The sequence below is a fragment of the Elgaria multicarinata genome, chromosome 19 (genome assembly GCF_023053635.1).
Source record: "Elgaria multicarinata webbii isolate HBS135686 ecotype San Diego chromosome 19, rElgMul1.1.pri, whole genome shotgun sequence".
Lineage (NCBI taxonomy): Eukaryota > Metazoa > Chordata > Lepidosauria > Squamata > Anguidae > Elgaria > Elgaria multicarinata.
Window position 1 is genome coordinate 18,388,505 of NC_086189.1, and position 27,842 is coordinate 18,416,346.

Below are 27,842 nucleotides of genomic sequence, written 5' to 3' on the forward strand. Positions count from 1 at the left end.
CCCCAGCTAGGCCCCAGGCGTCCTGCCCTTGCTGCTTCTACCTCTCTGCGGGGCGAAGGAGGCGAAGGGGCCGGGGCCCAGGTGAGGGCCGGGGGTGGCCTCTTCCAGGGGAGGCAGGACGCTTGGTACCTGCTCGCGGCGGCGCCTCGGGAGAAGAAGGAGGAGGAGAAGGAGGCGGCGGCGGCGGCCGCTGGGCAGGAACGGGCGGCTCTGACAGCGGGAGGCGGCGGCGGCATCAGCAGCAGCAGCTGGGCGGGGAAGGAGCAGAGGCGGGCCTGGGGGTGGGCCGTACTTATGGGGGCGGTGGGAGACGGGGGGCTCATTTGTGCCCCTTTCCCCCCCCCCACAAGGGAATAAGGGGGGGTCTGTGTCCCCGGCCCCCACAGGAATTTCTCTCAGGAAAAATATGTGCCCCACAAGAGGAAAGGGGGGGTCTGTGTGCCCCCCCAGATATGGGCTCCCCAAATTTATGTATGTATAGAGAGAGCATATATTTGGGGGAGACACACGCATACCCCATATGCCTCCCATCGCCCCACAAGAGAAAAGGGGGATGGTGTGACCACACACACACACACACACACACACACACACACACACCAAATATATGCTCCCCATCACCCCACAAGAGAAAAAAGGGGGTCTGTGAGCCCCCTTAAAGTATTTCTCTCAAGAAATTATGCCCTTTCCTCCTTTTCTTTTGTGGGGACATGGGGGCAAATATCACACACACACACACACAAATATATCCCACAAGAGAAAAGGGGGGGACTGTGTGGCCCCCCACAAGTATTTCTCTCAGGAATGATGCCCCTATATTCCCACAAGAGAAAAGGGGGGACTGTGTGGCCCCCCACAAGTATTTCTCTCAGGAATGATACCCCTATATCCCCACAACAGAAAAGGGGGGACTGTGTGGCCCCCAACAAGTATTTCTCTCAGGAATGACACCCCTATATCCCCACAACAGAAAAGGGGGGACTGTGTGCCCCCCCACAAGTATTTCTCTCAGGAATGACACCCCTATATCCCCACAAGAGAAAAAGGGGGGACTGTGTGGCCCCCCCACAAGTATTTCTCTCAGGAATGATACCCCTATATCCCCACAACAGAAAAGGGGGGACTGTGTGGCCCCCCACAAGTATTTCTCTCAGGAATGACACCCCTATATCCCCACAAGAGAAAAGGGGGGACTGTGTGGCCCCCCACAAGTATTTCTCTCAGGAATGATACCCCTATATCCCCACAACAGAAAAGGGGGGACTGTGTGGCCCCCAACAAGTATTTCTCTCAGGAATGACACCCCTATATCCCCACAAGAGAAAAAGGGGGGACTGTGTGGCCCCCCCACAAGTATTTCTCTCAGGAATGATACCCCTATATCCCCACAAGAGAAAATGGGATGTGTGCCCTCCCAGTATTTCTGGATATAATCTGTGTGTGCATGCCCCCCATGTCCCCATAAGAGAAAAGGGGGATCTGTGTGCGTCCCCTCAAGTATTTCTCTCAGGATAGATAGATAGACAGATATGCTTTCCATGTCCTCACAATGTCTTTTAAATTAATTTGAAATTTGTTTTTAAATTATTGCATTGTTATTAAATTCATTTAAAAAGCATTTGCATTTTTATTAAATGTGGCGGAGGAGGATTCTATACACCGCCTTGGGTTCCTTGGAGAAAAAAAGGCGGGGATGTAAATGCAATAATGAAATAAATAAATAAATAAAAATTCAAACTGATTTTTAAATTATTACATGATTAAATTTATTTTAAAATTGTGGGTTTTTTTTAATTATTGCGTTGTTATTAAGTTTATTTTAAAATTACTTCGGATTAAAAGCAACCACAACCACAAAGTGGCATAAACAGCCACTACTGCTTTAAAGCGCTTTATAACAGTTTTATAGCGCTTTAAAGCAGTAGTGTAGATCCTGCCCAAGACGTCCCGTGATCAGACCGTGGGATTATCACTCTATCGCCTTTTTACGTCTCCTTCCCACCCACACTCCCCAGCCCAGTATCTCTTCGCCCTCACATAGTAAGGGCAAAAGCCGCCGTGGCTGTGGCTTCGGCCCGCGCCTCTTCCGTCATCATTGCGCGCGGCAAGGGCAGCGGAAGCAGGGGCGACCATTGTTGTGGTTCTAGCAAAGCGATCGGAGCGATTTGTCGACCGCGCAGCCAGGATCATGCCGGCGGGGAAGACTTTCCGAAGGAGGAAGGCGGACTCCGAGGAGGAAGACGAGGACGAGCAGATCACCGAGGAGGTTCGGTGGGTGCCCCCCCCACTTTTAAACGTTTGGGGGTGGAGGTCCCAAGAGGGGGGGGCTTTGGGCATGGGGGGTTGCAAAAAGACGAATTCAGACAGGAGTGAGTGGGACTTTCTATGCAAAATGGCTAACAAGTAACAATAAATAAACAACAATAATGCAAAAATTAAAAAGCATCCTTTCAATTTAACCACGAAAACAGCAGCTGGATAAGTATCCCTAATGCCTCGTTTCTTTATTATTTAATTGTGTATCTAAGTGTTTTTATTCTGCTGCTCTGTCAAGAAAAGGCTTCCAGTAAATCATGAAACATGACAGCCAAAGCTAACCCGGAAGCTGCCTTCCACCGAGTCCGATGCTTGGACCCCTAAGCCCAGTATTCTCAATCCTGACTGGCAGCAGCGGCTCTCCAGGGTTTCAGGCAGTTTTTTGTGCCCTACCTGGAGATGCTGCAGGGATCAAACCTGGGAACCTTCTGAATGCAGGGCATACGCTTGGCCACTGAGCTACAGTCCCTGCTCGAAAGCTTACAATCTAAAGAAGAGTGCAAGGCGGGTGAGCATCTAAGATGAACTCAAAAATAGAAAATACTCTCAGGATGCTATACACAAATTTATCGTAGAAAAGCCCAACGCATTTCGGCCTCTTCCTTTTTATTAGGCCTTCTTCAAGGTGTCGTAACAATGTCTGCAGAAATTATTTACAACAGATTGTCTTATGTTTTATTGTCTTGTTTGGTTTATCTGTTGTAAATAATTTCTGTAGGCATTGATGCAACCCCTTGAAGAAGGCCTAATAAAAAGCAAGAGGCCCAGAACGTGTCAGGCTTTTCTACAATAAATTTGTTTATAGCATCCTGAGACTATTCTCCCTTTTTGCGTTACATTCTCAAAAAGACATGACGCACAAGGAGAAATGGATGGGGAGGGAAGAGGAAAGGTTAAGTGGACTTTCTGCAGGGCTGGTGGAAGGGACTTGGAGTAGGCCCTGATGTTCCCTTTGCCGCCTCCTGTCTCTCTTGTTCCTTCTTCTTTCCCGTTGAAGTCTTAAAACTATTCTGTTTCTTTCCCCCCTTCAGATTAAAACTGGAGGAAGCAAAAGAAGTACAGAATCTCAGGAGAAGACCAAATGGGGTGAGGTAAGTGGTATTGGAAAAGAACCTCAAAGTTCCTCGGAGGTTACCTTGTAAGCTTGAACGTTGTTAAGGTAAGGGGTGCGTAGAGGCCCAGTATTGGGCAAATGGCGGGATACAAATAAATAAATATAATATAGTAATAATAATAATAATAATAATAATAATAATAATAATAAATATCTGTTGTGGAATGCTGGCTGCCCCCAGAACCTCAGCTTTGCTTTTCTGAGAATCTGTTTGCTTTTGAAAAGTTTCTAGCCCTCATGATGGCCAAGAATAATTTGAATAACATCCAGAGAAATAGCTGCAATTCAGGGCAGGGGCTAGGCTTGAGGGAGCAATGCAGAATGAAGCAAAATGCAGTACGTTGCTGCCAGCTTTAAGATAAAACTAGGAGTTCTTGATTGACTTGAGTCTCTCTTTTGTGTGTGTGTTTCCTCCAAGTGCTGCTGCTTTACTCGTGGGGGAGAAATTACAAGAAGAGACGACGCTGGTGGTAAGTTCAGGAAGGGAAGGGATTGGGCGGAAATGATTTCTCTTACCCAGAACTGTAAAAGTAGGTATGATGAGATCACTTATAGGTTTCCCCCCCTCTCCTCAGGATGATCCCTTTAAGATAAAGACTGGTGGAATGGTGGACATGAAGAAACTGAAAGAACGAGGCAAGGAAAGGTGGGTGTGACATGACTGGTTTCCTCTACAGGGGGCATGTTCCTCAGAACGGGAGAGGCTGCCTGGAATACCCCCCAAACGGGGCAGATTTGTCCCACAGGAGGGCTTGAAATTCCCAATCCTGGTGTAAGGCCACCCTTTGTGCGTTTGTCTCCCGTGTAGGATCAGTGAGGAGGAAGACCTGAACCTTGGGACCTCTTTTTCGGCAGAGACCAACAGGAGGGATGAAGATGCTGACATGTAAGCGGTTTTATTTATTTATTTATTTAAACATTTGTATGCCGCCCTATATCATTGGGATCGCAGGGCAGCATACAGAAAAAACCCAGAACAGTGTCAAACAACAAATAACTCACACAGCTAAAAACGTATTAAGTCGTTAACAAATTAAAAGCAGTAGAGATGTTCTTAAAAGCAGCAGAAACAGTTAAAACGGTATGCAACCACGGAGAACTTATCCCTCAAAGTCTTTGATAAAAAGCCATGTTTTAACTCGGCGCTGAAATGAAGCCAGTGTCGGTGCCAGTCGGACCTCCAAGGGTAGGGTATTCCACAACCGGGGTGCCCCAACAATATTTAATATCTCTAATAGCAGTGTCTCCTGCACTCTGCTTAAAAGAATGTAAGAGGTGCCCTCCTGGATCAGACCAAAGACTTGAGCCAGTCCACATCTTGGTGTGGGTGACCAATAGGGCACCCATTAGGTGGACTTGCCTGACCGAGGAACTTCATCTACTGTTCCCAGTCAGGGAGACACTTTAAGCTTTTCGGGGCTAAAAAAAGGGGAAAGATAGGAAGGTTCTGCCACACTGACGGCCCTCTCAAACGATGAGCGGAACTTCCCACCCGCAAAGAAGCCAAGTTGCGGTTTCCTAGGTGTTGACGCCTGACATGTTGGCTCCCTCTTCAGGATGAAATACATTGAAACGGAGCTGAAGAAGAGAAAGGGGATCGTGGAGAATGAAGAGCAGAAAGTGAAGCAGAAGAACGCGGAAGACTGCTTGTACGAGCTCCCCGAGAGCATCCGGGTCTCTTCGGCCAAGAAGACAGAGGAGATGCTGTCCAATCAGATGTTGAGCGGGATTCCGGAGGTGGATCTGGGAATTGAGTAGGTGCCTTGGGGGATTTGTTTCCCTACCAGCCCGTTTCTCCAGCTGGATGGGGAACTCGGGGGTGTCCCAAGGTGAGAAAGCTGAGGAGGGTAGGAATCTTGGGAGAGGAAGCATAGGTGCGGTTGGTGGTTCAGCCGTTGGACGCTCAGCAAAAACTGTTGCTTTGTGGGAGACATCACCCACATTAATCCCCTGGGGCTGCTGCGTATGACCTCTGCTGACCCCAGTTCAGAGACGATGCCCCCCCAAAAAAATTTTACACACAAAAATGGCCACTTTTAGTGCTCTATGACACTGAAATTGTCAACTTTTAACTTGTTCTAAAGCTAAATTTGAGCCTTTAAGTGCTACATAGTGCTAAAAGTGGCCTTCCCCCCCTTTTTTTGCCTGTGGGGGTGCTCCGTGGGCTGTAGCAAAAATATCCCCCTTACCAAACCTCCGAGTTACCCACCTTTGACCTAGAATAATAATCATAGTATTATATGGAAAGCATTTCACTTTCCCCACCCTCTTATTTTGCCCTTTCAGAGCAAAGATCAAAAACATTATCTCCACTGAGGAGGCCAAGGCACGTCTGTTGGCTGAGCAGCAGAATAAAAAGAAAGACAGTGAAACCTCCTTCGTTCCCACAAACATGGCCGTGAATTACGTCCAACACAACAGATGTGAGTCCCGTCTGGCAAGGGCTTGCCAGCACAGCCACTGGACAAGTGGGACATTCGTCCAGGCAGCCTCAGCTTAGCCCACCTGTGCTCCGGCCACATTTTGCACCGTTGCTGAGGAATTGCAGGGTGTAATCTGAGCTGGAGGTGGGGACAAGTAGTGAAGGAGCCATAGCTCAGAGGTAGAGCTTTTGCTTTGCATGCAGAAGGTCCTAGCCTGCCTGCTCTCCCTTCTCATGTGCATGCTTTTGGTTTAAGGCAAACCATAACTTACTGTTCCTGCTGAACCAGCAAACCATGGTTTGCGCTTACCTTGCACAGTAGGATTGGAAAACATGGTTTGGAGAAGAAGCACCAGCCATAGTTTGCCATTGTGGTTTTGAGTTGAAACAGTAAGCAACTGAATAGAAGTAAGGCATGTGAGGGGAGGAGAAGGAAGAACAGGAGGTTCGTTCACATAAGCCAAACCATGGTTCTGTGTTACATATGAGGCAACCCATGGTTTGTGCACTGCTATGTTACTGTAATAGTCTGAATCGGTGGCTTGTCTCCTTCTAGTTTATCACGAAGAGCTGCATGCACCGGTAAGAAGAAACAAAGAGGAACCTAAAGCCCGTCCCCTGAGAGTGGGCGATACGGAAAAACCGGAACCTGAGAGTAAGTTCCTACAATAAGTTGTTATACGGATTTCTGGAACGCCAGTATGGCCACGACAATGCAGAAACGGTCTTTGCCCTCAGCTAAGAAGAACCATACCAGATCAGACCTATTCAGTCCAGCATGCTGTTCCCAGGTGCCTGTGGGGAAAGCCCACAAATAGGAGATGAATGTAATAGCTCATATTTCACATGCTGGCATGGCAGGGCATGATTTGTAGAGACTTAATGACTATACGTGTCCTAAACTATTAGTTAGTTTCATTGCTTGTTGGCTCATAAAACCCACCTCTAGGAAAGATGTTCTTGTCTTCTTCCATAAGAATCATCTGAAAATAACTTTAATAATATTTCATAATATTAGTATGAGCCAGCAGTGCAGTGCAGCGGCTGAAAAAGCAAATGCGATCTTAGGCTGCATTAAGAAAAACAGTGTGTCCAAATCATGAGATGTACCATTCCCCTTTATTTTGCACTGGCTGGGCTACATCCGGAGTCCTGGGTCCAGTTCTGTGTGCCTGATATCATAATTGCCTGTAGCATTGGCAATTCATTCAGAAGTAGAATGTGAAACTTCTGTTTAGCTCTTGTGGCTAATTGAAAAATGCTTTTGCTACCCCTGATAGAGTTGTCCTCTGCCAAGGGAGAACATAGCTGCTTTCATAGTTGTACAGAAGAAAATGTTTTGTTACATGCAGCTTTTTCACCCCATGAGAAGTTGCGGTTCCCGAAATTCCTTATTTTCTGTACCAAAGGAGACCCACCCTCGTCTGCCTTGGGTCTCTCTAAAGAGAAAAGGAGTTAAATTTGTCATTTATGGTAAAAAAAAAGGGAAAAAAGTAGATTCCACAGATGAACAGTGGGTTTGGTTTGAAAAGGCTGAAAACGTCTGCTCCACAACGTACTTGCCGTCCTTGTAATCTCACCTCTGAAGTTCATCAATGTCTAATTTACGCTTCCCTTTTATTTCTTTTGTAGATTCTCCTCAGAACCGCAAGCGTCCGCCAAATGAGAAAGCAACAGATGACTATCACTATGAGAAATTCAAGAAGATGAACAGGCGCTATTAAAGCCGGCTTGTCAGAATGACATAGAAATTGCCTGGATGTTCCCTGTTTGCATTGGCCAGAGAACGAAGTGTAAATACGCCGTGAAAGCTGGGATATTTTTCATTTCTTGCAGGTGTTGGTTTTGCCCCTGACGTAGAACTTAAGTGTACCGTGATTGCTGACTCTTCCATGTTGTCACGTGCTTCTTTTTCAGTTATAAAATGTTATATTTTAAATAAAACTGGCTTGGAGTATCTCTGGTAGGTAACCTTTTTGTGGATTCAGATCAGTTGGAACTAGCTGAGAGAAGGGCAAAAGAGATGATCAGGAAAACAGAAGCTACATCCTTTGAGGAAGGATAGGCGGAATGGGGTCTGTTTAGTCTTGAGAAGGGATGACTGAGGGGTGATATGATAGCACTTTCCAAGTACCTAAACAATTGTCACACAGAAGAGGGCTGCAATGAAGATCACTCTTTAAGTACTTGAGAGGTTGTCACACAGAGGACCAGGGGATCTCTTCTTGACCCTCCCAGAGTGCAGGACACAGAAGAATGGGCTCAAGTGACAGGAAGCCAGATTCTGGTTGGACATCAGGAAAAACGTCCTGACCGTTAGAGCGGTACAATGTTGGAACCAATGACCTAGGAAGGTCAGGGGCTCTCCCACAATAGAGGCCTTCAAGAGGCAGCTGGACAGCCATCTGTTAGGGATGCTTTAAGGTGGATTCCTGCATTGAGCAGGGGGTTGGACTCGATGGCTTTGAAGCCCCTTCCAGCTCTATTATTCTCTGTGTTATCTGTCACACAAGACACAAAATAACGGAGCTTAAGCTACAGGAAGGCAGATTTCAGTTCGACCTCAGGAAAAATGTCCTCAGGGTCACAACCAAATGGAACCAATTGCCTAGAGAGGTTGTGGGCTCTTCATCCCTGGACATATTCAAGCAGAGACCGGACAGCCATCCAATAGGGGTGCTTGCAATTTAATTTCTGCAATGAGCAGGGCCTTCCTGACCTTAATGGCCCCTTCCATCTCTATGATTCTACCATTCCCCATGTTCTATGATCAAGACATCAAAGGTGCCCCACAGAAGTTTACTCGCAAGAGAATGCCCATGCATGAGTCAAACCCTCTCTGAAAGCAGTGGGGGTTATATAGACACCATACATAATAGCACCAATGGGTAATCACATCAGTGACATGCATCGGCCTGAGAGAATTATCAGGATTGGCGTCTCCAAGACAAATAGTTGTCTTTTCTGTTTTATTGCATAATTGTATTGATTTTTTATTGTTTAAATAAGCTGCTTTGTGAGGTCAGTCTGACAAGCAGTACGTTTAATAAATCAATATTTATCTCATTCTCTCTTTTTCCTCGTTGCTTTTCTCCTTTCTCTGTAGCAGGACTAGAAGAGTCCCACCAAAGGTTAAGGGCAACCACTCGTCGGAATCAAAACCCACACCCTTTCCCTCTTGGAGGTGCGTGCGTGTTAGGGTTCCCAGGTACCCCATATCTTTCAGGGATGAACACGCTTATCTCATCACTGAGGCCACAGACGCGTTCATCATTGCTTTTAAATCCATTTTTTAGATGTTTTCCGTTTGCCCCAACCCCGTTGAGTTCATTTCTTCGACCGGAGTGCCCTCTAGCGCCCAGAGCAGTGGTAGGCAACCTCCAGATATTCTGGGCTACAACTCCGATAACCCCCGACCATTGGGCATGCTGCTGGGGCTTATGGGAGTTGTAGTTGAAAGCATCTACAGGGCTGGCACCAATCTGCATGCCTCTTATCTGAGGTATTTTCTGCAGAGGCCTCTGCTTGCTTTTTCCCAGCCCTGGGTGCTCCTGGGTCTCGGAGGTGGCCTATCCAGAGAGAAGCTACAACCCAGTTTGCCACTGGCCTTCTATGTCCAGAACACACTCCTTCAAGCTGCTCTCTTGTCCTGCCTCAGTTTCCCCCACCAACTGCTTCCAGCCTCTCTTAAAGCTTGGCCGCATTGGCGCAGAAGGGCAAAGCCAGGAATCTGGCGAACACAACTTTTGTCTCAAGGATTTGGACAGCTTCTTGCATTATTCGTACACCATTTATTCCAGCTGACAATGGTGCAAATGCATAGTGTGCTTTTCTACAATGAGACAAAAGATCATTGCCTGCTCCTGTAATCCTCTGCTGGGTTAAAATGTCAAAATCTGAACAAATAATAATAATAATATATTTATTTGTTACCTGCCTCTCCCTCGTGATTGAGGCGGGGTACAACACAAATAAAAGCACCATAAAATAAATACAACTAATTCAAATGATCTAATGCAAAGATCTAATACTGTTTTAAAAAATGAGCACTACAATAGGATACAAGAAACCTTATATGAGGCCAAGAGGCTTCTGGGAAAGAAAGTTGGCATGGGTCACTTTGCAGCACAGCAGGCTTCCAACTAACACTTTTATTAATAAGAAAAAAAGGCTAACTTTTTAAAAATATATAAGAAGAAGGGCAGGGAGCCTTGCAGACACAAAGGGAAGTGTCTGCGGGCATATTGTTGCCCACATGGGTACCACGTTGGGGCACCCAACATGTGTCTTAGTTCTATTGTATTTAACCTTAGCGTTGGTCCAAGCCTGCCAGTAAATCAGATATCCGTGTTTGGAAAATGCAAAGCACACAGTGAAGCTTTTCTGCCTTGCCTCCTCTCACGCATGAGCACTCTGTGCGTTCTCCAGGAACGACAGCTCTCAAGGGTATCACGTGACTCGTCCATTTTGTTTTAAAAAATAATAATTTCAGGGCCATTTTCCTGAAAATGCCCAAGAAAACTGCAAAAGCGCCATGCCCAGTCCTCCGGATCATCCACCTTGCTGAATCCCCCCTTCCCTTCTCACGCCATCATTTTCAACTTCCTTGCCAAATCGGCAGCCATTTTGTGTTGCACACTCCACCTCAGCCACTTAACATGTCACTGATGGGAACAATTTCATGTATTGCTTTGAGCTGCACTTAAATCCCCCTGCCTTAATGTCCTCCCTTGCCGCCTTTCTTAATCTGAGGTAAAAGTTTCATCCAGTTGGCCCACCTGAGGGCCAAGATGGGTAAACCGTAACTGTCTCTCTAATGGCCACGCATATGGCGGCCATTTTAGGCCCATCTTGAGGTAAAAGCTTAGCATGCTCTCTCTGTGGTAACTTCCTTTGATGGCTTCCACCTTTCCCGCTGGGATCGTGGCACTCTTAATGCTTCTTCTTGTCCATTGTACCTAGAGATTCTTGCTCCTAGTGCTGGAGAACAGTGCCCAACTTGCCAAGAGGGGAAAGGATTTTGGCAGCCATCTTAGTTGCATGTAATTGAGGCACAGTATCAAAGTGCTACTCCTCGTTATTATTTTAAGTTATTGTGTTGTTATAATTCATTTCTAAAAAGCTTTGAATAAAAAAAGAGGGAAAAGTAAAACTTTACAAGGTTTCAAGGCATGTGGAGATAATGAATCTGAATGCCACAAAACGTGGCCACTTATGAATTGCCAAAACAGGAAATGCATCACCAAAAAAGAGGACTGTGATTTGCATAGCATTTGCATATGCTAATTTAGCTCTCATTCCAGAAGGTTGTGAGCAGGTGACCTGCCCAAGTGCTAACTATGGATGGGGAATAGTTCTTACGATTCTTTATCTTTAAACCGAAATTGGAAAGCCCTTCAGAGGATGCCTTTGAATAGAGGACGGTTCTCTATAGAAAGGACACGTGGCCACCCTCTGTGGAGATAATCAGGACTCCACACTCCAGAAAGAGTGCGGGTGTGGATGACAAGTGGTGCTGAAATGATATTTATGTGTTTGTTTGTTACATTTTCCTCCAAGGAGCCCAAGGAGGCCTCCATGATCCTCCTCTTCTCTCCATTTTATCCTCACAAGAACCCTATGTTAGGTAGGTGAGGCTGAGAGTCAACAACTGGTCCATAGTCAACCAGTGAGCTTCATAGCCAAGTGGCGACTAGAACTAGCCAAGTGGCAACTAGAACTCGGGTCCCATAAGTCCCCGGTCCCATACACTTCGCCAAGGTCAGGCAACCTTTTTGAGCTGTGGACGCATTCAGAAATTTGGCAGCACCACCACAAAATGGCTGCCACAGGAAGCTCAGCAAATGACAATCCTTTCCTAGGAGACGCCGTGGGGTTGAAACTGAGACTTCCTGCATGCAAGCCGGGTCTCTACCCCTGAGCTACAGCCCGACATTAATTAAAGAACATGGGAAGCTACCTGAGAAATAAGAACATACAAAGAACCCTGATGCTGGATCAGACCAAGGGTCCATCCAGTCCAGAATTCGGTTCACACAGTAGCTACAGGAAACCCAACAGCACCTTCCTGCCCATGTTCCCCAGCATATAGGCTCACTGCCTCTGATACTGGAGGTGGCATAGAGCCATCATGACTAGTAGCCTTTGATAGGAGTTGGTGGCCACCACAAAATCTTGTGGTATGGAATTCCATTTTGATCTGTCATTTTCTGTCCCACCATTCAGCTTCATGGGATGACTAGTACTATGAAAGAGAGAGAAATGTCTCCCTCCACTTTCTCCATAGAATCATAGAATAGCAGAGTTGGAAGGGGCCTACAAGGCCATCTAGTCCAACCCCCTGCTCAATGCAGGAATCCACCCTAAAGCATCCCTGGCAGGTGGTTGTCCAGCTGCCTCTTGAAGGCCTCTAGTGTGGGAGAGCCCACAACCTCCCTAGGGAACTGATTCCATTGTCATACTGCTCTAACAGTCAGGAAGTTTTTCCTGATGTCCAGCTGGAATCTGGATTCCTTTAACTTGAGCCCGTTATTCCGTGTCCTGCACTCTGGGAGGATCGAGAAGAGATCCTGGCCCTCCTCTGTGGGACAACCTTTTAAGTATTTGAAGAGTGCTATCATGTCTCCCCTCAATCTTTTCTCCAGGCTCAACATGCCCAGTTCTTTCAGTCTCTCTTCATACAGATTTGTTTCCAGACCCCTGATCATCCTGGTTGCCCTCCTCTGAACCTGCTCCAGCTTGTCTGCGTCCTTCTTGAATTGTGGAGCCCAGAACTGGATGCAATACTCTAGATGAGGCCTAACCAGGGCCGAATAGAGAGGAACCAGGACCTCACGCGATTTGGAAGGTATATTTCTGTTAATGCAGCCCAAAATAGCATTTGCCTTTCTTGCAGCCCTATTGCGCTGTTGGCTCATATTCAGCTTGTGATCTACAATTCCTAGATCCTTCTCGTTTTTAGTATTTCTGAGCCAAGTATCATGTTTTTATACTGTTTGTTTTATACTTCGGCTTTAGTTTTTGTGAACCGCCCAGGGAGCTTCAGCTGTTGGGCGTTATAGAAATGCAATAAATAATAATAATAATAATAATAATAATAATAATAATAATAATAATAATAATAATAATAATACAAGCCCTCTGGGTCAATTCCCCCCGTGGCCATTTGCAAGCTCAATTCATAGGCATCACAAAAGGCCTCCCGGCCTCCAGGCAGTTTAACAAGGTTCAAGGATCTCAAGGCATTCTTATGACCATCCCTAAACTCAGTTGATTTTGTATGCAGATGACAATGGAATAAGGGATTTGGGGGGGCAATTAACACAAGCCAGCCCCTTTCGCTGCATTTCTATAGCTGTTCAGGAAACCATTTGACTCACCCAGCCACCTTCAAAAATGCAGTGCATTCCTTTAGTGGTCCTTTGGAAGGGCAACCCTTTTTATTTAATAAATTTGGAGGGCAGCAGGATTTAACCCGTTCCAATGCGAGGTCCTCCCAAAACAGGCTAGTCAATATGCTGTTTTTCCTTCTGACCTCAGCCTTAATCCTCCGGGGTGGAGGGATCAGGATTATAACCCACTCCAAAGGAAATTCTAAACGCGTTATTAATAGGCCTTTTGTCCTGAGATGTGCTGGTCAAGAGTTCAGGATCTAACCCATCTGCCAAAGGTCTGCCTCGATCAGCACTCTCTTCCCACAGTGGTCAACCAGCTGCCAAAAAGAAACCCAGAACATGCGTGCAACAGCACCCTCTCGCCCATAGAATCCTAGAATAGCAGAGTTGGAAGGGGCCTACAAGGCCATCGAGTCCAACCCCCTGCTCAATGCAGGAATCCACCCTAAGGCATCCCTGACAGATGGTTGTCCAGCAACTGGTGTACATGGGAGACATTGCCTCTGATACCGGAGGAAGCATATCACCCTCAAGACTAGTAGCCATTCTCCTCCAGGAATTTGCCCGATCCCCTTTTAAAAGCATCCAAATTGCTGGCCATCACTACGTCTGGTGCTAGCCGTGGCACAGTTTGGCAATGTGCCGTGTGAAGTTTTTTCCCCAATCCTATCAGAAAGTTTACTCTGAAATGAGTCTCTGGGCCAGCAATGCCCAGCAATGTGGATTTGGGAACTTTTCTTATGGTCAATGTAACACAGCTACCTTTGTTTTATTGCACATAAATGTGCCTTACCTCTAAGGAACCATGCTAGGATTGGCATTGTTAGAGCCTCTGATGAAAAACACTCTTTGCTGTTTTTAGGCCTTGACAGACTTCCTCCTCTGCCTAGTCAGAATTTCTGCTTTCCACCAACCAAGTGCCCTGTCTGGTTTGCTGGCGCTGGAGAGAGCTTTCAGTTAACAGCTGGATTGTCTATTTCTGAAAATGGAGGATTAACATTTGTCTACTTTCTTGTCCCCAGTGATCCTGGATGCATTGAAACTTGAAACCATCCCATCCCTTGGGCAGAGTGGAATCTGCATGTTTGCAAACCCTCCTCCTCTTCCTCCTTCTCCTCAACTCTACTATCTGTGGTTTGAACAAGAACAAAGATTTTATTTTATATTTATCCCACTACATATGTTAATCAGCTCACCATAGCAATGATGTCTGTGTTATCACACAAGAATGTTTGTGAAAGGCAACTATTAAGGTAATTATCACTATCTTGTACTTTTTTGCATTTCAATTCCTTCTGATAAAGGTTTACATCTCCCCTTAGCCCTGGGCACCTACACATAAATCTGCCAATTGGAGCCATTGTGGTGTGTGAGTAAGAGCATTGGACTGGGAGATCTGAAACTCACTGGGTGATTTTGGGCCAGTCCCTGACTCTCAGCCTAATCTACCTCGTAGGGTGGTTGCAAGGATAAAATGGAGAGGGGAAATGTTGAGATATAAATGTAAAACTTAAGGATAAATAAATAAATTTACACCCCCACCCCACCCCACAGCAAGCTACTAAGAAGTTTAAAGTATTCTAAGGGCACAATCCTATGCCTATTGGGGGGGGGGAGTTTCTACAACTCCCAGCATGGCTGGGGCACACAGTTGTAGGAGTTTCTCTCTCTCTCTCTCTCTCAATATGCATAGGAATGTGTCCTAAGAGCACTGGTGTTAATGGAAATGAGTCAGGTTGTGGAACTCTGGGTTATAGTGGCAGAGAGTTCCTTAGGCCCTTAAATATAAAGTGTTTGCTAAAAATAAGAAACTCCACAAGTGGGATTACCCAGTGAAGGAGCAGTTTCTGAAATGAAATGAAATCTCTTCATTGGCTTCCAATTCACTTCAGAATCCAATATAAACTTCTCCTGTTGACCTACAAAGCTTTTCACTGTCTAGCTCCTTCCTATCTCTCCTCTCTCATCTCACACTATTGCCCCGCTCGTGCTCTTCGCTCCTCTGATGCCATGTTTCTCACCTGCCCAAGGGTCTCTCCTTCCCTTGCTCGGCTTCGTCCATTTTCTTCTGCTGCCCCTTCCACCTGGAACGCTCTTCCAGAACATTTGAGAACTACAAGTTCAATCGCAGCTTTTAAAGCTCAGCTAAAAACTTTTCTTTTTCCTAAAGCTTTTAAAACTTGATTTTGTTCTGACTTTTATACTGCCTGTTTGGTGCATTCTCTTCCCCTTCTTATTGTTTTATTATGATTTTATTAGAATGTAAGCCTATGCGGCAGGGTCTTGCTATTTTATTGTTTTACTCTGTACAGCACCATGTACATTGATGGTGCTATATAAATAAATAAATAATAATAATAATTTCCCCACAGGTGGTGGCAACGCTAGGAAGAAAAAAACCCATATGCTAGCCGTTAAGTTACTGCAAGGTTCTTAGGGTGCGATGCTACACATATTTAGACAGAAAAAGTCCCACAATGCTGGGAATTGTGGGACTTTTTCCTGTCTAAGCCTGGCTAGCATTGCACCCTTAGTTGATTTATCATCTTAAGACTCAGGCTATGCAGATATCCAGACTTCAAGAACCAGTCAGCGTGCCTACTCTCCTATTCCCTGGACAACCTAGTTAGTGTAAATATAAAGAGATCTGGATATCTCTAAAGCTTGCACATTTGCAGGGAGCTGAACTTTGAGCGGGCCTCCTAAAGGTGTTACACCAACAGGGATTTTTGGAATTTGACAAACAGAACAAGATCAGGCTGCAAACGTACCTTGGCTCTGGGGGAATTTTTCCTTCCTTGCACGGTGCTGATGTCAGAAGGAAAGCCAGAAGGAAATAATAATAATAATAATAATAATAATAATAATAATAATAATAATAATAATGTCAGAAGGAACTAATAATAATGATAAATAAATAAAAGTTTGCAAAAAGGAAGATGTGAGTGTGAAATGTTGTTTCACCTTTTCGGGGTAAATGCGCTACTGCTGCAAACCATATTAAAGATACTGTTTAAAAAGTTTTTTTTAATGCAGGATTTCCTTCCAGCCAGGTGAGTTGGGGGGGGGTACCTGCCCGCGCATGCGCGCGCCTCCGTCCTACTTTCCTTTCAGGCTGCTTTTTTCAGCGCGCGTAAGGCGCGTTCTGAGCCACGCCCACCTTATGCATATTTATTTTATTTATTTATTTTTTAAGGATTTTAAATGCATATATTAGTTTCTCGCCACATAGCCCCGGCGGCCAATCAACACCCAGCGAGGGCGGGCTGAAAGCCGTCAAGTCCTTGCCTGCGTTGAAGACTTTGCCACCTTAAAAAAAAAAAAAAGTGCTACGGAATTTGACCGCGCATGCGCCGATTATGCCTGTCCTGCTTTCCGTAGAGGCTTTCACGTCCCTTTCCCCCTTGCGGAGGAGGGAAACTGACGCGCTTGCGCAGGAGAGTTCTCTCCCCGATGGGGAGGCGGGAGTTTGCACGCTGACGTCAGTCTCTGTACCCGATGAGAAGAGACACGGCGGTGCAGTCAACGAGCTTTATCCCCCCCACCCCTTACACCCTCTGGTGGAGAGGAGCGGGGGGGGGGATAAAACTGAGCCTGTGCACTTGCGCGTTCTTGCTGTATCCCAGGAGTTCTGCGCCTGCGCAGCGCCTTCACCAGCCTCCCTCAGGAGAGGTGAGGAGGTAAAGGGTCGCTTCTGCGCATGTGCAATCGGACTCCCCCCCCACGCGCTCACTCAGAGGGAGGCGGAGGGACATTTCCGCGCACGCGCAATCGCCCTCCTCCCCACGCGCTTTCTCAGAGGGAGGCGGGGGGACGCTTCCCCCTCCCCCCCGCGCGCTCAACTCAATTCAGAGAGACGCTTCTGCGCGTGCGCAGTTGCACAGCGAAACGCACACACCTCCGCGCGCCCTGAGCGGGAGGCAGACACAGGGAGGAAGAGGGGGTTAACAAACAACAACAAAAAAAAGAAAGGAGAAAAGCGAGGCCTTCCCCCTTCTGCGCAGGCGCCCAGCGATCCCTCTAGTGGAGGAGGGCGGGGAGGCGGGAGCGGAGAGCTTTTGTGCGCCTGCGCAGAGCTCACTCGCCCCTCGCCACCGCCAGCAGCAGCAGCAGCAGCAGCGGAGGAGGAGGCGGCGGCTCGCTCTCGCTGGTGCGGAGATCGCGTGAGGGGAGCGCGGGCTCTTCTGCCGCCGCCGCCGCCACTACCACTGCGCACCCCGGTCCCGGGCGAGGCGAGGCGAGGCGGGCCCGTGAGGCGGCCAGGAGGAGCAGGAGCAGCAGGAGGCGGAGCAGCGGCGGCGGCCAGGAGGCGGCGGCGGCGGCAGCTGGGCGCCCCGGCGGTGTGGTGTGAGGCGAGGCGAGGCTCCGTCGCGCGCGCTCTCTGCCTGCCTGCCTGCCTGCCTTCCCCCTCCCTCCTTCCTTCCTTCCTTCCCGGGCCTCCATCCCCTCCCCTCCATCATGTCGGCGCCGGCGGCCAAAGTCAGCAAGAAGGAGCTCAACTCCAACCACGACGGGGCCGACGAGATCTCAGGTGAGGCGGAGGAGGAGGAGGAGAGCGGGCGGGCGGGCGAGGAGCCAGGCCCAGAGCGAGCGAGGCGGGCGGGCGGGCGCGAGAAACGCAGACACGCCGCCGCCGCCGCCACAGGCGCGCGGGGGTCTCGGCTCGGCCGCCGCCATCTTCTCAGCCACCGGAGGCGGGAAGGGAAGCGCGCGGGGGGCTTGGGCCGGATGTGCAGGCCGCGGCGGAGCCAGGCGAGGCGGAGGCCATGTTCGGCGCCCCTTTTGTCTCCCGCGCGCTCCGGCGCCCGCTCCCCGCCCCGCCAAAAGGCAAGGCCCACCTCTCCCTCTCGGCAGATACAGACAGATACGCCTGCAAGAGAGGGAGAGAGGCGCCCCGCGCGCTCCCGCCGCTTCCCACGCGCGCGCAATAGGAGGGGAATGGCATTTCCCCCCCCTCCTCCTCCTGCTGCTGCTGCTGCTTCTTTAACGTTGCCGCCATGATTGCTTCGCAAAGCCGCGTGGCTGCTTTTAAGGCTGCACGTACAGAGTTCTTAGTTTTCTTAGTTTTATTTTTCCCCTTTTTTGGTGGTGGTGTGGGGGGAGGTTTTGCATGGAAGGAAAGCGCGTTTGGGAGGGCAGGTTTAGGATTATGTAAAATATTCGTTTCTCTCTCTCTCTGTATGTGAATAGAGGGGGGCTCTCTGGGTGCTTTTCCCAAATGCAGTCTGGGGCTTTGCAACTTCCAGCCAGCACCACGTGCGAGCCCTGGATATGCTTTCCACCACCCCCTTTTACAAGCAGACAACCCCCCCCCAATCAATTCTCTTTGGGGGCGACAACTTTTCCCCATCGCCATGTGCGATTATTTTGCACCCATCCACTTTCCCTAAAAAGGCTCGGTTCCCTTTTTTTTTTTTTTTTTTTTTTTTGGCGGGGAGTTTGCAACGTGACGCCCTTCTTTATATCATTGATACGAGAAAGAGTTAACTCCACTCCGTGGCTTGCAAAAAAATAATTAAAAACTCTTTTAGGAAGAAGTGGCGATTGCAATCCTCCGTGTGTGAAAGAGAGGGAGGGAGAGAGAATCGGGGCTTTTAAACCCCCCTCTCTTCTCCTCACCCCCCACACACACACACTTAAATCGCGCTGTGCAAGTGTGCAAATGGGGTCCCGCGCGCGTCCCTCGGCGCACGTGTTCCTTCCTCCTCCGCCCCGCCTGCCCTCTTCAGAAAGTTTTACTGGTACCACGAGCTCTAAAGGTGATTGCAATTCTGCCTCTTTGCGTGCAACCGGATGGTCCACTCGGAAGTAGACAATTTGTTCCCAAGTAAATACATAAAGGATTTCAGCCCTAGTTAATTGTTTGTGTATTGGAAAGGGGGGTGTCCCCTCACTCGCGCCTTCTGGCTTTTTAAATGGCTGCTTTTAAATGCCTACTTCCCGCCGACTTCCCTCCAACCTAAAACACGCCAGATAAGCAAAGTCTCTTGAACGAAAAGTTGCTGCGGTATGATCGTTGCTGGATCTTTTGGTTTCTTTTTTAAAATTCCCTTAAAAATTAGTACAGGTATGCTTTTTTTCCAGTTCAGTGCACTGATTGGGTTTCTTTAAATGTATTTAACTGAGCAGACTCTCAATGCTGTTTTAAAGCTTATTTTCTGTCTTTTAAATCAGTATGATCTGCAAGGTGGGAAATCCATATAACGAGGGAAATAACCATCTTTGCTGAGCCTGCTAGGCTAAAATGTAGCAGTGAAATCAGTACTGATGAAAACTAGCTCATGAACATGCTAGAGCAACTCCTCTTGCCCATCGAACTCAAATTCTTCCAAATTTTGCATTAAAACCTTGATAGTCCAGTCCTTAGTTGGTTTACTCAGAAATAAGTATGGAGAGCCAGTGTGGTATAGTGGCTAGAGTGTTGGGACTGGAAGTCGAGAGATCCTGGTTCTAGTCCCCACTCTGCCATGGAAACCCACTGGGTAACTTTGGGCCAGTCACAGGCTCTCAGCCCAACCCACCTCACAGGGTTGTTGTGAGGATAAAGTGGAGAGGAGGAGGATTATGTACACCGCCTTGGGTTCCTTGCAGGAAAAAGGCGGGATATAAATGCAATAATAAATTAAATATTCTGATGAGTTAACACTCTATTAAGTGTGTTTAGGATTGCAGCCTACGGAAGCAAATAGTACGCTTCAGTCTTGAGATCCAACTTAGTTGAACATGTTCAAATCCTTGCTGTGGATCCAGAGTCTGAGCAATTATGCAAAACAGAAACTCTGCAAATTCAGAAACAACATTTATTAAGTTCATAATAATAATCAAAACATTACTTGTCTTGTATTGTGTTAATTGAAGGCTTTCTTAGAGATTTGACTGGTACACTTTTTCCCCCCAGACAAAGAGCAACAGGAAGCAATCGAACATATTGATGAAGTACAGAATGAAATAGACAGGTAACTCCATATGTTGTTGTTCCTTCTTTAGAAGACATTAACAAATAACCACAACTGATAGATGTAGTTGATGGTTAGATGTAGTTAGATGGTAACTACATGTAGTTGATGATAAAAGTTCTTTTGAGCTTTGTTTAATCATTGGTAATGAAGAGAGTTATTGGCTAACTGATAGTAATGCAGAATTTATCAACATAAGATGAGTTAAAGTGTTAATAAACATAACTGAGAAATAAACAGTTGTTAACAATAAATATTTTTAAGAAATGTTTATGTTCTTGATACTTAACGTTTTGGGCAGAGACCCTCTGTTCTGTGAGCAGAGACTGCTTAAGCAGTGATGCCAGCTAAGTGTGTGTGGGAAGGGGGTGGACTTTTTTCCATGCATATTACTTTCAATTTTGCATTTGTTTCACACATAAGAATGCGAGCTCATTTGATTCATTCTTAATTCTTTTTGCACACTCCTAATGTCAGTGATCAAATGTGCAGCGTACACAACTGCACTGCTGAACTTATGAACTTTTTTCGTTTAGAGGGTTGAAGCATATCAGATGAAGATGAAGTTCATTTGAAATCGGATTAAACCTTACTTTTTTGGTTTACCTTCCTTCAGCATTCTAACTAGTTAAGGATGCAATTTAAGCTGCCTGGGAAATTCTGGGAGTTGTAGGATATTTTTTTCCTGCCTAAGCATGCATAGGATCACCCCTAAATCTACTCCAGAATTCCACGTTGCCCTTAAGAGTTCAGATCCCCATGCTTAGTTTGGCTCTTGTCTTTGCTACAGACTGAATGAACAAGCCAGTGAGGAAATCTTGAAAGTAGAACAGAAATACAACAAACTCCGCCAACCATTCTTCCAGAAGAGGTCAGAATTGATCGCCAAAATCCCAAATTTTTGGGTAACAACATTTGTCAACCACCCACAAGGTATGTTAAACTCATGTTTTTTTCTAAGTGTATTTCCTGCGGAAACCTAGTCACTGATGTGATTTACAGCATTCAGTGTCGTATCTGCAACATGTAAAACGCAATCTAGGTATACTTTTCTGTAACACAAAGCCCTAAATCAAATTCCAAGGTGCTAACTACTATTTCCATAATTGTGTGTTGCGTTTAGGCGTCAACATTCTAGAATCAGTCAAGAATAATTTAGTAGAACTGAGGCTGTCTAAAAGTTTTGCTTGTTTTATGGCATGGCCAGGTGATAATTTTTACGTTTATTACAAGCATTCTGAAACAAGCATATATTTTACAGGAGGGCAAAACTTACATGGGAAGTCATGATGATTGCGAAACAAATTTGTGATTTGATATTTCATAATTATGTCTTAGTATCTGCACTGTTGGGGGAAGAAGATGAAGAAGCGCTGCATTATTTGATCAGAGTTGAGGTGATGGAGTTTGAAGACATCAAATCAGGTTACAGAATAGATTTTGTAAGTATAGGTGCTCTTCACCTTTCTTACGCGTCCTTTGGATGGCTGGGAGAACTATTTCATGCCCCTGATTATTCATTACACAGAGTATAGAGTTCAAACTGTCTAGATTCTTAAATGTTTTTTTCTTGACTGCAGTGTTTTGATGAGAATCCATATTTTGAAAATAAGATGCTCTCCAAAGAGTTTCACCTGAATGAGAGTGGAGACCCGTCGTCAAAATCCAGTGAAATCAAATGGAAATCTGGGAAGGTATGTAGCTGTTGTTGCGTTTTAAAATCACTCTCTGAAACTGACACTTTGATTTCCTTTTGAGTTTCTAGCCACTAGTGTCGCCATCTTCTCTAGCTAGGATGTTTCTTCCCAACATGGGTGAAGTGGAGTAAGATTGCGGCACCATAGGGAATTTTAGGTTCTATGTTTTAATCAAGGAAAGGAAAGGAACCTCTCGTGCAAGCACTGAGTCATTACTGACTCTTGGAGGGACGCCAGCTTTCGCTGACATTTTCTTGGCAGGCCTTATAGCGGGGTGGTTTGCCGTTGCCTTCCCCAGCCATTATTACCTTCCCCCCAGCTAACTGGGTACTCATTTTACCGACCTCGGATCGAACTCAGGCCGTGGGGAGAGTTTCAGCTGCAGAAACTGCTGCTTTACCACTCTGCGCCACATGAGGCTCCGTTTTAATCAAACCTTGCCTTAAAAAAGGTCAAAACTACTTTGGGGGAGGCAGTGAGTTTGCCCCTAAATGTTCTCACAGCAAATGTCAAATTATAATGTAGTTGCGTGCTGTGAAGTGAGATCCTTAGTCCAGAAAGAGCAATGATATTATTCTTAAATACACTTAAATACACTTAAATCCAGCCCTTTCCTACAAAGAGTTCTACTTTATCTCTGCAACGACCCTGTGTGATGGAGTTAAGCTGTGAAAGAATGTGACCGGCCCAAGTTCACCTAGTCCATTTCATGGCGTGTATGTGTTGAAACTGAACTGTCCTAGTCCTATGCTGTAGCCACTACACCACATTGTTCCCTGTGTACCTCTTATAAAAGGCCTTAAAAATCAAGTTTTACTGACTCATTGTAAGACTTTTACTATTGGCCTGGTATTATCTGAAGTTTCACGTTAACAAGGGCAAATCGGGGAGGAGGGGTTGCTTTTTGGCCAGGGGGTTCCAATATTTTAATAAAGTTAGCTAGAACTAATCCTGATTATAGCTCTGAGAAAGTTAGTTTTCTCTACCCTTGGCTTGCAACTCCCATGAAACACACACAAACACACCCTTATTGGCTATGCTGGGTAGAGCTAGTAGGAGTTTTGGGCCAAAACACCTGATGGGCCATAAATTTGCCCACCCAAGCTTAAAATATTACTTAATGGCCTTGTTTGGTATTACCGTAGGATGATCCTAATATGAAGCAATGTGTGGACCTCTGTGCTGTCCTTTCTGGACCACTGTGTCAGAGTATTAGTGGGACTACTTCATATTGTCTGGGACTACTTCATATTGTCCGGGACTAACTACTTTCTCATGCCCAAGGAAGAGTTAGTGTTGTTTTTCTAAATAGCCATTTTGTTCCTGAAACAGCTGGGGCTGAGGGGAGGGCATTGCAAGTAGCTTGATATGCCAAATTATAATGTAGTATAATAGCATGTGTTGTCTATTCAGGGAGTTTGGAGGACTCAGGTTGACACCTTTAAAGTAGCGTTCCATAACTGAGTCAATAGGTGGCTTGAAGCTTGTAGATCAATGTGGATCAAATACTTTTTGCCACCATGCAGGTGAAAATGGATGTTCTTATTAATTCCACACTTTCAGATGAAAGTGCTGATTTCTTTTGTCTCCTTCCCTCCCCAAGGATCTGACAAAGCGGTCAAGCCAGACACAGAACAAGGCCAGCAGAAAGAGGCAGCACGAAGAACCAGAAAGCTTCTTCACCTGGTTCACTGACCATTCTGATGCAGGAGCTGACGAATTAGGAGAGGTCATAAAGGATGACATCTGGCCAAATCCTTTGCAGTACTACTTGGTAAGTGTCCTCAGTGTTTTCATCACAGTTGTGGAAAGACATTTATGGCGGGCTTGAGATAATTATACTAACTTCAGTGTGTGTCCAACAAGGTTCCTGATATGGATGATGAAGAAGGTGAAGGAGAAGAGGATGATGATGACGATGAAGAAGAAGAAGGCTTGGAGGACATCGATGAGGAAGGTGACGAAGATGAGGGGGAGGAAGATGAAGATGATGATGAGGGAGAAGAAGGAGAGGTTAGAACTTAAAAGATTCACTCTTCAAATTACAAGTCTTAATGGCTTGTAAATAGCTTTATGAAGATCATAATCAGGCATAAACCTGCCTTTCTTTGTCCTGGCTGCCTACAGATGTGTTGGACTGCAATTCCCATAATTCCCAGCCAGTATTGCCCCTAGCCAACACATCTGGAGGATCTGGGTTGAGGGAAGGTTGCCATAAGCAGTGCAGCTCTTGACTTTTTGGCTACTTCAAAAAACTTAATCAGCCCCAAAGTAGAAGTGCGCTAAGTTGCTAAACGTGTGTGTGAAAGATTTGCACCTTGCTTCTAAATACTTGGTACCGACTCCAGGGGTTGTTTAAGGTAGCTTTGCAATTAAGTCCGAAACGGTTAAAAGCTAGGATTTCCACCTTTGCTTTATGTAGTCTTTTCTAGAGTAGGAAGGAGGAATTGCAGAGCACTTCCTGAAGCGTAACAGCATAGTGACTAAAGCTGTGGACGTTAAATTTGGATTAACTTGATAAAACACTTAGCAATATTTTGAAGTGTTGCTTTTCTTTCAACAGGAGGATGAAGGAGAAGATGACTGAACACTGACAGATTCCAACCCCCCCCCTCCCTGCCCCTTTCCCTCCCCCTCCAGGCCCTGGGAGCAAGTTGCTGTCTGTCCCCTTCCCGCCCCCCCCTTCCTTTCTGTGCTCAGTCACCTTGTTCTCCTGAGGTCTTTTTCCCCCTCTCCTCTTCACCATGGTTCACAAGTGATTTTGGAGAAAATACCTTGCGCAGAATACAGCAGAAAAGAATCTCTAAGCATTTCAATTTTTTTATCCTTCTGTTTTGAAACAAAAATAAACTGTTATGGAATCAACACACCGTGTTCCGTGGGGAAGAAAGAGAACCTTCTGCTCTCTTCAGTTGGCCGGAAGCTGAGGCGTGCTAGGCCCCTGTGTAGTAGTGCATAGAATCTAGCTTTTTCCTTCTTTCTCTGTATATTGGGCTCAGAGATTACACTGTGTCTCTATGTGAATATGGACAGTTAGCATTTACCAACATGTATCTGTCTACTTCTCTTGTTTAAATAAAAAATGAAAAAGCTAAAAAAAAATATGGGGGGGGGGTTATAGACAGGGTAAGCAGGGGGTGGGTTTCAGACGTGGGGTGGGTTAAATGGGCATTTTGACAAAACATGGCTTCCTTCTCCTTTGGCATGTTTAATCGTGATGTTTAACAAACATCCTTGCAGTTTAAGACGACACTTTTAAAATAAATCCTCTCCTCTAATGATTACAGTCGAGCCCTGCCACTTGATGGAGAAATCTGCAGAACCTTTAGAATCTTATTTGGAATTTACATTCTCTTGTAATTTTGTTCCTTGTTTTGTTTTTTCAACTATTTTTTTTTCCGTTTTTGTTTCACTGGAAAAGAAAGACGCTCAGTTTTAAACGTTAAAAGTGTACAAGTTGCTTTGTTACAATAAAACTTAATGTGTACACAAGGGGGCTGATAGTCTTCACTGAAAGGGAAAAAAGAAAGAAAGCTTGCTTCTGACTCATACCCTTTAGTTTGGTTTCTCAGCATATAACTTAGAACCATTAAGATTGATACTAGATGACGAGGAAGAAAATAGCAAAAAAAATGTCACTTGTACATAAAAACCTTGAAGGGATCCTCCCTCTCCAAAGCAAGTCCCTCATGCACACATCTCTGACGGGATTCGGGTTTAGATAGAAGAGACATTTGCTCATCAGTGCGATTTCCATCTTTTTCGAAGTGATTTGGTGCTTGCTGCTTTTCCCTCAACCAATGTAGGGAAGTGTTGCAAATTCCATATCAACGGATAACCATTGTCAGCTCACCTCTCCAGAATTTGGTTATCATTGCATTGAGACTTCCAGCCCGTTTTTGGGCCAGGTAGAGAGATTGGTTTGTTTCCAAGGGCCTTGGTCTGAGATCTGGTAGAGTGATACTTGGGAAATGATCTTCATTGTAGGAGGAATTATGTAACTTCATCTATTGGTATCAATAAAGATAATCACTGGATTGGCACTTCTTAGTGGGTTCTCCTTCAGAGTTGGTTGAATGGAATGTTTTTATTTCCCTGGGGAATGGATCGTGCGTGAATTTGGATTAATACTTGTCTTGCAGTACCTTTTAATTCCAGGTGGCATTTGCAGAATTTTCACTGTTCCACCTTTAAGCAAATAGACGCCCATGTTCTTTGTTTAATATTTCTGTATAGTCTAGTCTTCAGGTAATGGTGCAAAATAGCTTTACTGTCACAATTGAGCGTTGAGTTTATTTACAAATTAGCCCAGCTGACTAACCCTTTTAGGTAATATATTTAAAAGAAGATTAATCTTCATATTGAGACTGTTAACTAAATCTACTCACATTAAGCAAGTGATGTGTATGCAACTATGGATTTAACTGTACAAGCAATGTTCAAACTGCACTTGGTAATAATTTGTATAATGTTATAAAGGAAAATATGTATAGGCTTGTGAAGGACAGATGCCAAATCATTGCTAATTCAGTGCATCCTGTGCTAAAAAGTGTGATTAAATTGTTACACTTTACTTTTTAACAGGCTTAAGTGTAATACAGAAAGCTACTTCAACTCCCTTTAGCTTGGAATCTTTTCAGGATAACTTCCCTTGTTCAGTGTTGACTACTTAATAGTGACCATTGTTTATGTTGAAGCTCTTGAAATCACTGGAAACGAAGATGACTAAGTAGCAGTCCAAAACTGCAATAAAGACCCGATGACTTTATTCCCAAGTAAACATTTATGGCATTGAGTACCTTTTGAGTTGTAAATTTTGCTAGGATTAACATTTCCACAGGCCTCTATGGACAGGATTAACTATCTGAGGCAGACTGAGCCTGCAAAGAAAAGTGGAAGCAAGCCACAAACTGAGACCCACAACGCGGTACTCGGGTGTATGTATGTGAGCGAGGAGGGGGGATTCTACAGGCTTCCTAGCATATTACGAAGAACAGGTGACTTCCTGTAGCCAAGTGTTGCAGTATGACCCAGTCTCTGCTCTGTTTCATTCCTTCTCTGAATTCCTGACAGCTCAGCATGCTCAGTCCTCAATGTCTTGTTCAGTTTTTTTCTCAGTCCAAGATGCAGTAACATTAATTTCTGTGGGCAGCTCTCCCGTCCCCTGAGGCGGGGGGGGGTTCTCTACCCCTTTTTAATACCATCTTCCAGTCACTCCTTTCACCCTCCCTTTGGCATTCCATAGGCAGGGTATTTGTGGGGAGGGGTTCCTGAGTTCTTAACACATGGGTCAGATGTGCCTGTAGGTTGTATACACACACACGAGAATAATGCAGACTGATACTTCAGCATTCTGTATGGGTAGATCCATTCCTAACCTGGTGCAGTCCAGATGTACATGACTACAATCCTGGGGGGAAACTCTTCGAACCAGCTTAAGTTATTCTACTTTTTAGAAGAAGCTGGTTGAATTTTATGCCACCATTTCAGAATGCAGGTGTTTTGATCACACTCCTGATGCACAAAGTTAATCAAGGGAGGTTTTGCTGTGGGCAAAAGTAGGTTTTGATGTGGGCAAGATCAAAAATTTAACTCCTCAGCTGCAGCTTAAAATGGGGGCAGTTGGAGACCATGTTTCCTTCAACTTTCTGCGTAATAGATATAACTGCAGATGTGCTCTGGGTTCCACATTCCCATGAATTGAAAGGGTGGGAAATAGCCACCTGTTTTCCACTTTTGCACTCGAGAAGATGGCAAAGGATCCCACCTTTTTTTCTTGCAAGGGAATTTACATGGTCTTCCTCTACATTTTATCCTCATAACAACCCTGTGAGGTAGGTGGGCTGAGAGTCAGTGACTGGCCAGAAGTCAAGAACACAAGAGCCCTGTTGTGTCAAACACAAGAGCCAGCAATGTTTCCACAGTGACCAACCAGCTATCAAC

At 45.7% G+C, this 27,842-nt stretch overlaps 3 protein-coding genes across 4 annotated transcripts in view; 2 read left to right on the plus strand and 1 right to left on the minus strand.

Annotated features, from left to right (window-relative positions):
- The window catches only part of USP20 (ubiquitin specific peptidase 20), a 30,274-nt gene extending 30,067 nt beyond the window's left edge, over positions 1-207 (minus strand). Inside the window, exon 1 of the mRNA XM_063144434.1 lies at positions 130-207. The gene's annotated coding sequence lies outside the window, so the exon portion shown is untranslated. The remainder of the gene's footprint in view (positions 1-129) is intronic.
- A 1,898-nt stretch (positions 208-2,105) lies between these two features.
- Positions 2,106-7,809, plus strand: C19H9orf78 (chromosome 19 C9orf78 homolog). The gene is made up of 9 exons (XM_063144842.1): positions 2,106-2,271; positions 3,348-3,407; positions 3,849-3,900; positions 4,006-4,076; positions 4,239-4,316; positions 4,987-5,184; positions 5,717-5,853; positions 6,409-6,507; positions 7,485-7,809. The coding sequence occupies exons 1-9, from the start codon at positions 2,189-2,191 to the stop codon at positions 7,574-7,576; spliced, it is 870 nt and encodes a 289-aa protein (XP_063000912.1). The 5' UTR covers positions 2,106-2,188; the 3' UTR covers positions 7,577-7,809.
- A 9,546-nt stretch (positions 7,810-17,355) lies between these two features.
- SET (SET nuclear proto-oncogene) lies at positions 17,356-25,391 on the plus strand. 2 transcript variants are annotated; one of them, XM_063144526.1, is made up of 8 exons: positions 17,356-17,777; positions 20,145-20,202; positions 20,993-21,135; positions 21,541-21,644; positions 21,783-21,896; positions 23,503-23,673; positions 23,766-23,856; positions 24,463-25,391. In XM_063144526.1, the coding sequence occupies exons 1-8, from the start codon at positions 17,705-17,707 to the stop codon at positions 24,468-24,470; spliced, it is 762 nt and encodes a 253-aa protein (XP_063000596.1). In that variant the 5' UTR covers positions 17,356-17,704; the 3' UTR covers positions 24,471-25,391. The 2 variants fall into 2 exon arrangements, with proteins under 2 accessions (XP_063000596.1, XP_063000595.1); XM_063144525.1 differs by having other exon boundaries at positions 17,358-17,777; positions 23,766-23,912.
- The last annotated feature ends 2,451 nt before the right edge of the window (positions 25,392-27,842 follow it).

Bases quoted from the DNA above. Each gene is read 5' to 3' on its own strand.
- SET (XM_063144525.1), top strand. From the start codon at position 17,705: ATGTCGGCGCCGGCGGCCAAAGTCAGCAAGAAGGAGCTCAACTCCAAC. The intron at 23,674-23,765 runs GTAAGTGTCCTC...GTGTCCAACAAG, and splicing joins ATCCTTTGCAGTACTACTTG to GTTCCTGATATGGATGATGA. The intron at 23,913-24,462 runs GTTAGAACTTAA...TTCTTTCAACAG, and splicing joins ATGAGGGAGAAGAAGGAGAG to GAGGATGAAGGAGAAGATGA.
- C19H9orf78 (XM_063144842.1), top strand. From the start codon at position 2,189: ATGCCGGCGGGGAAGACTTTCCGAAGGAGGAAGGCGGACTCCGAGGAG. The intron at 5,185-5,716 runs GTAGGTGCCTTG...TTGCCCTTTCAG, and splicing joins GAGGTGGATCTGGGAATTGA to AGCAAAGATCAAAAACATTA. The intron at 6,508-7,484 runs GTAAGTTCCTAC...TTTCTTTTGTAG, and splicing joins GGAAAAACCGGAACCTGAGA to ATTCTCCTCAGAACCGCAAG.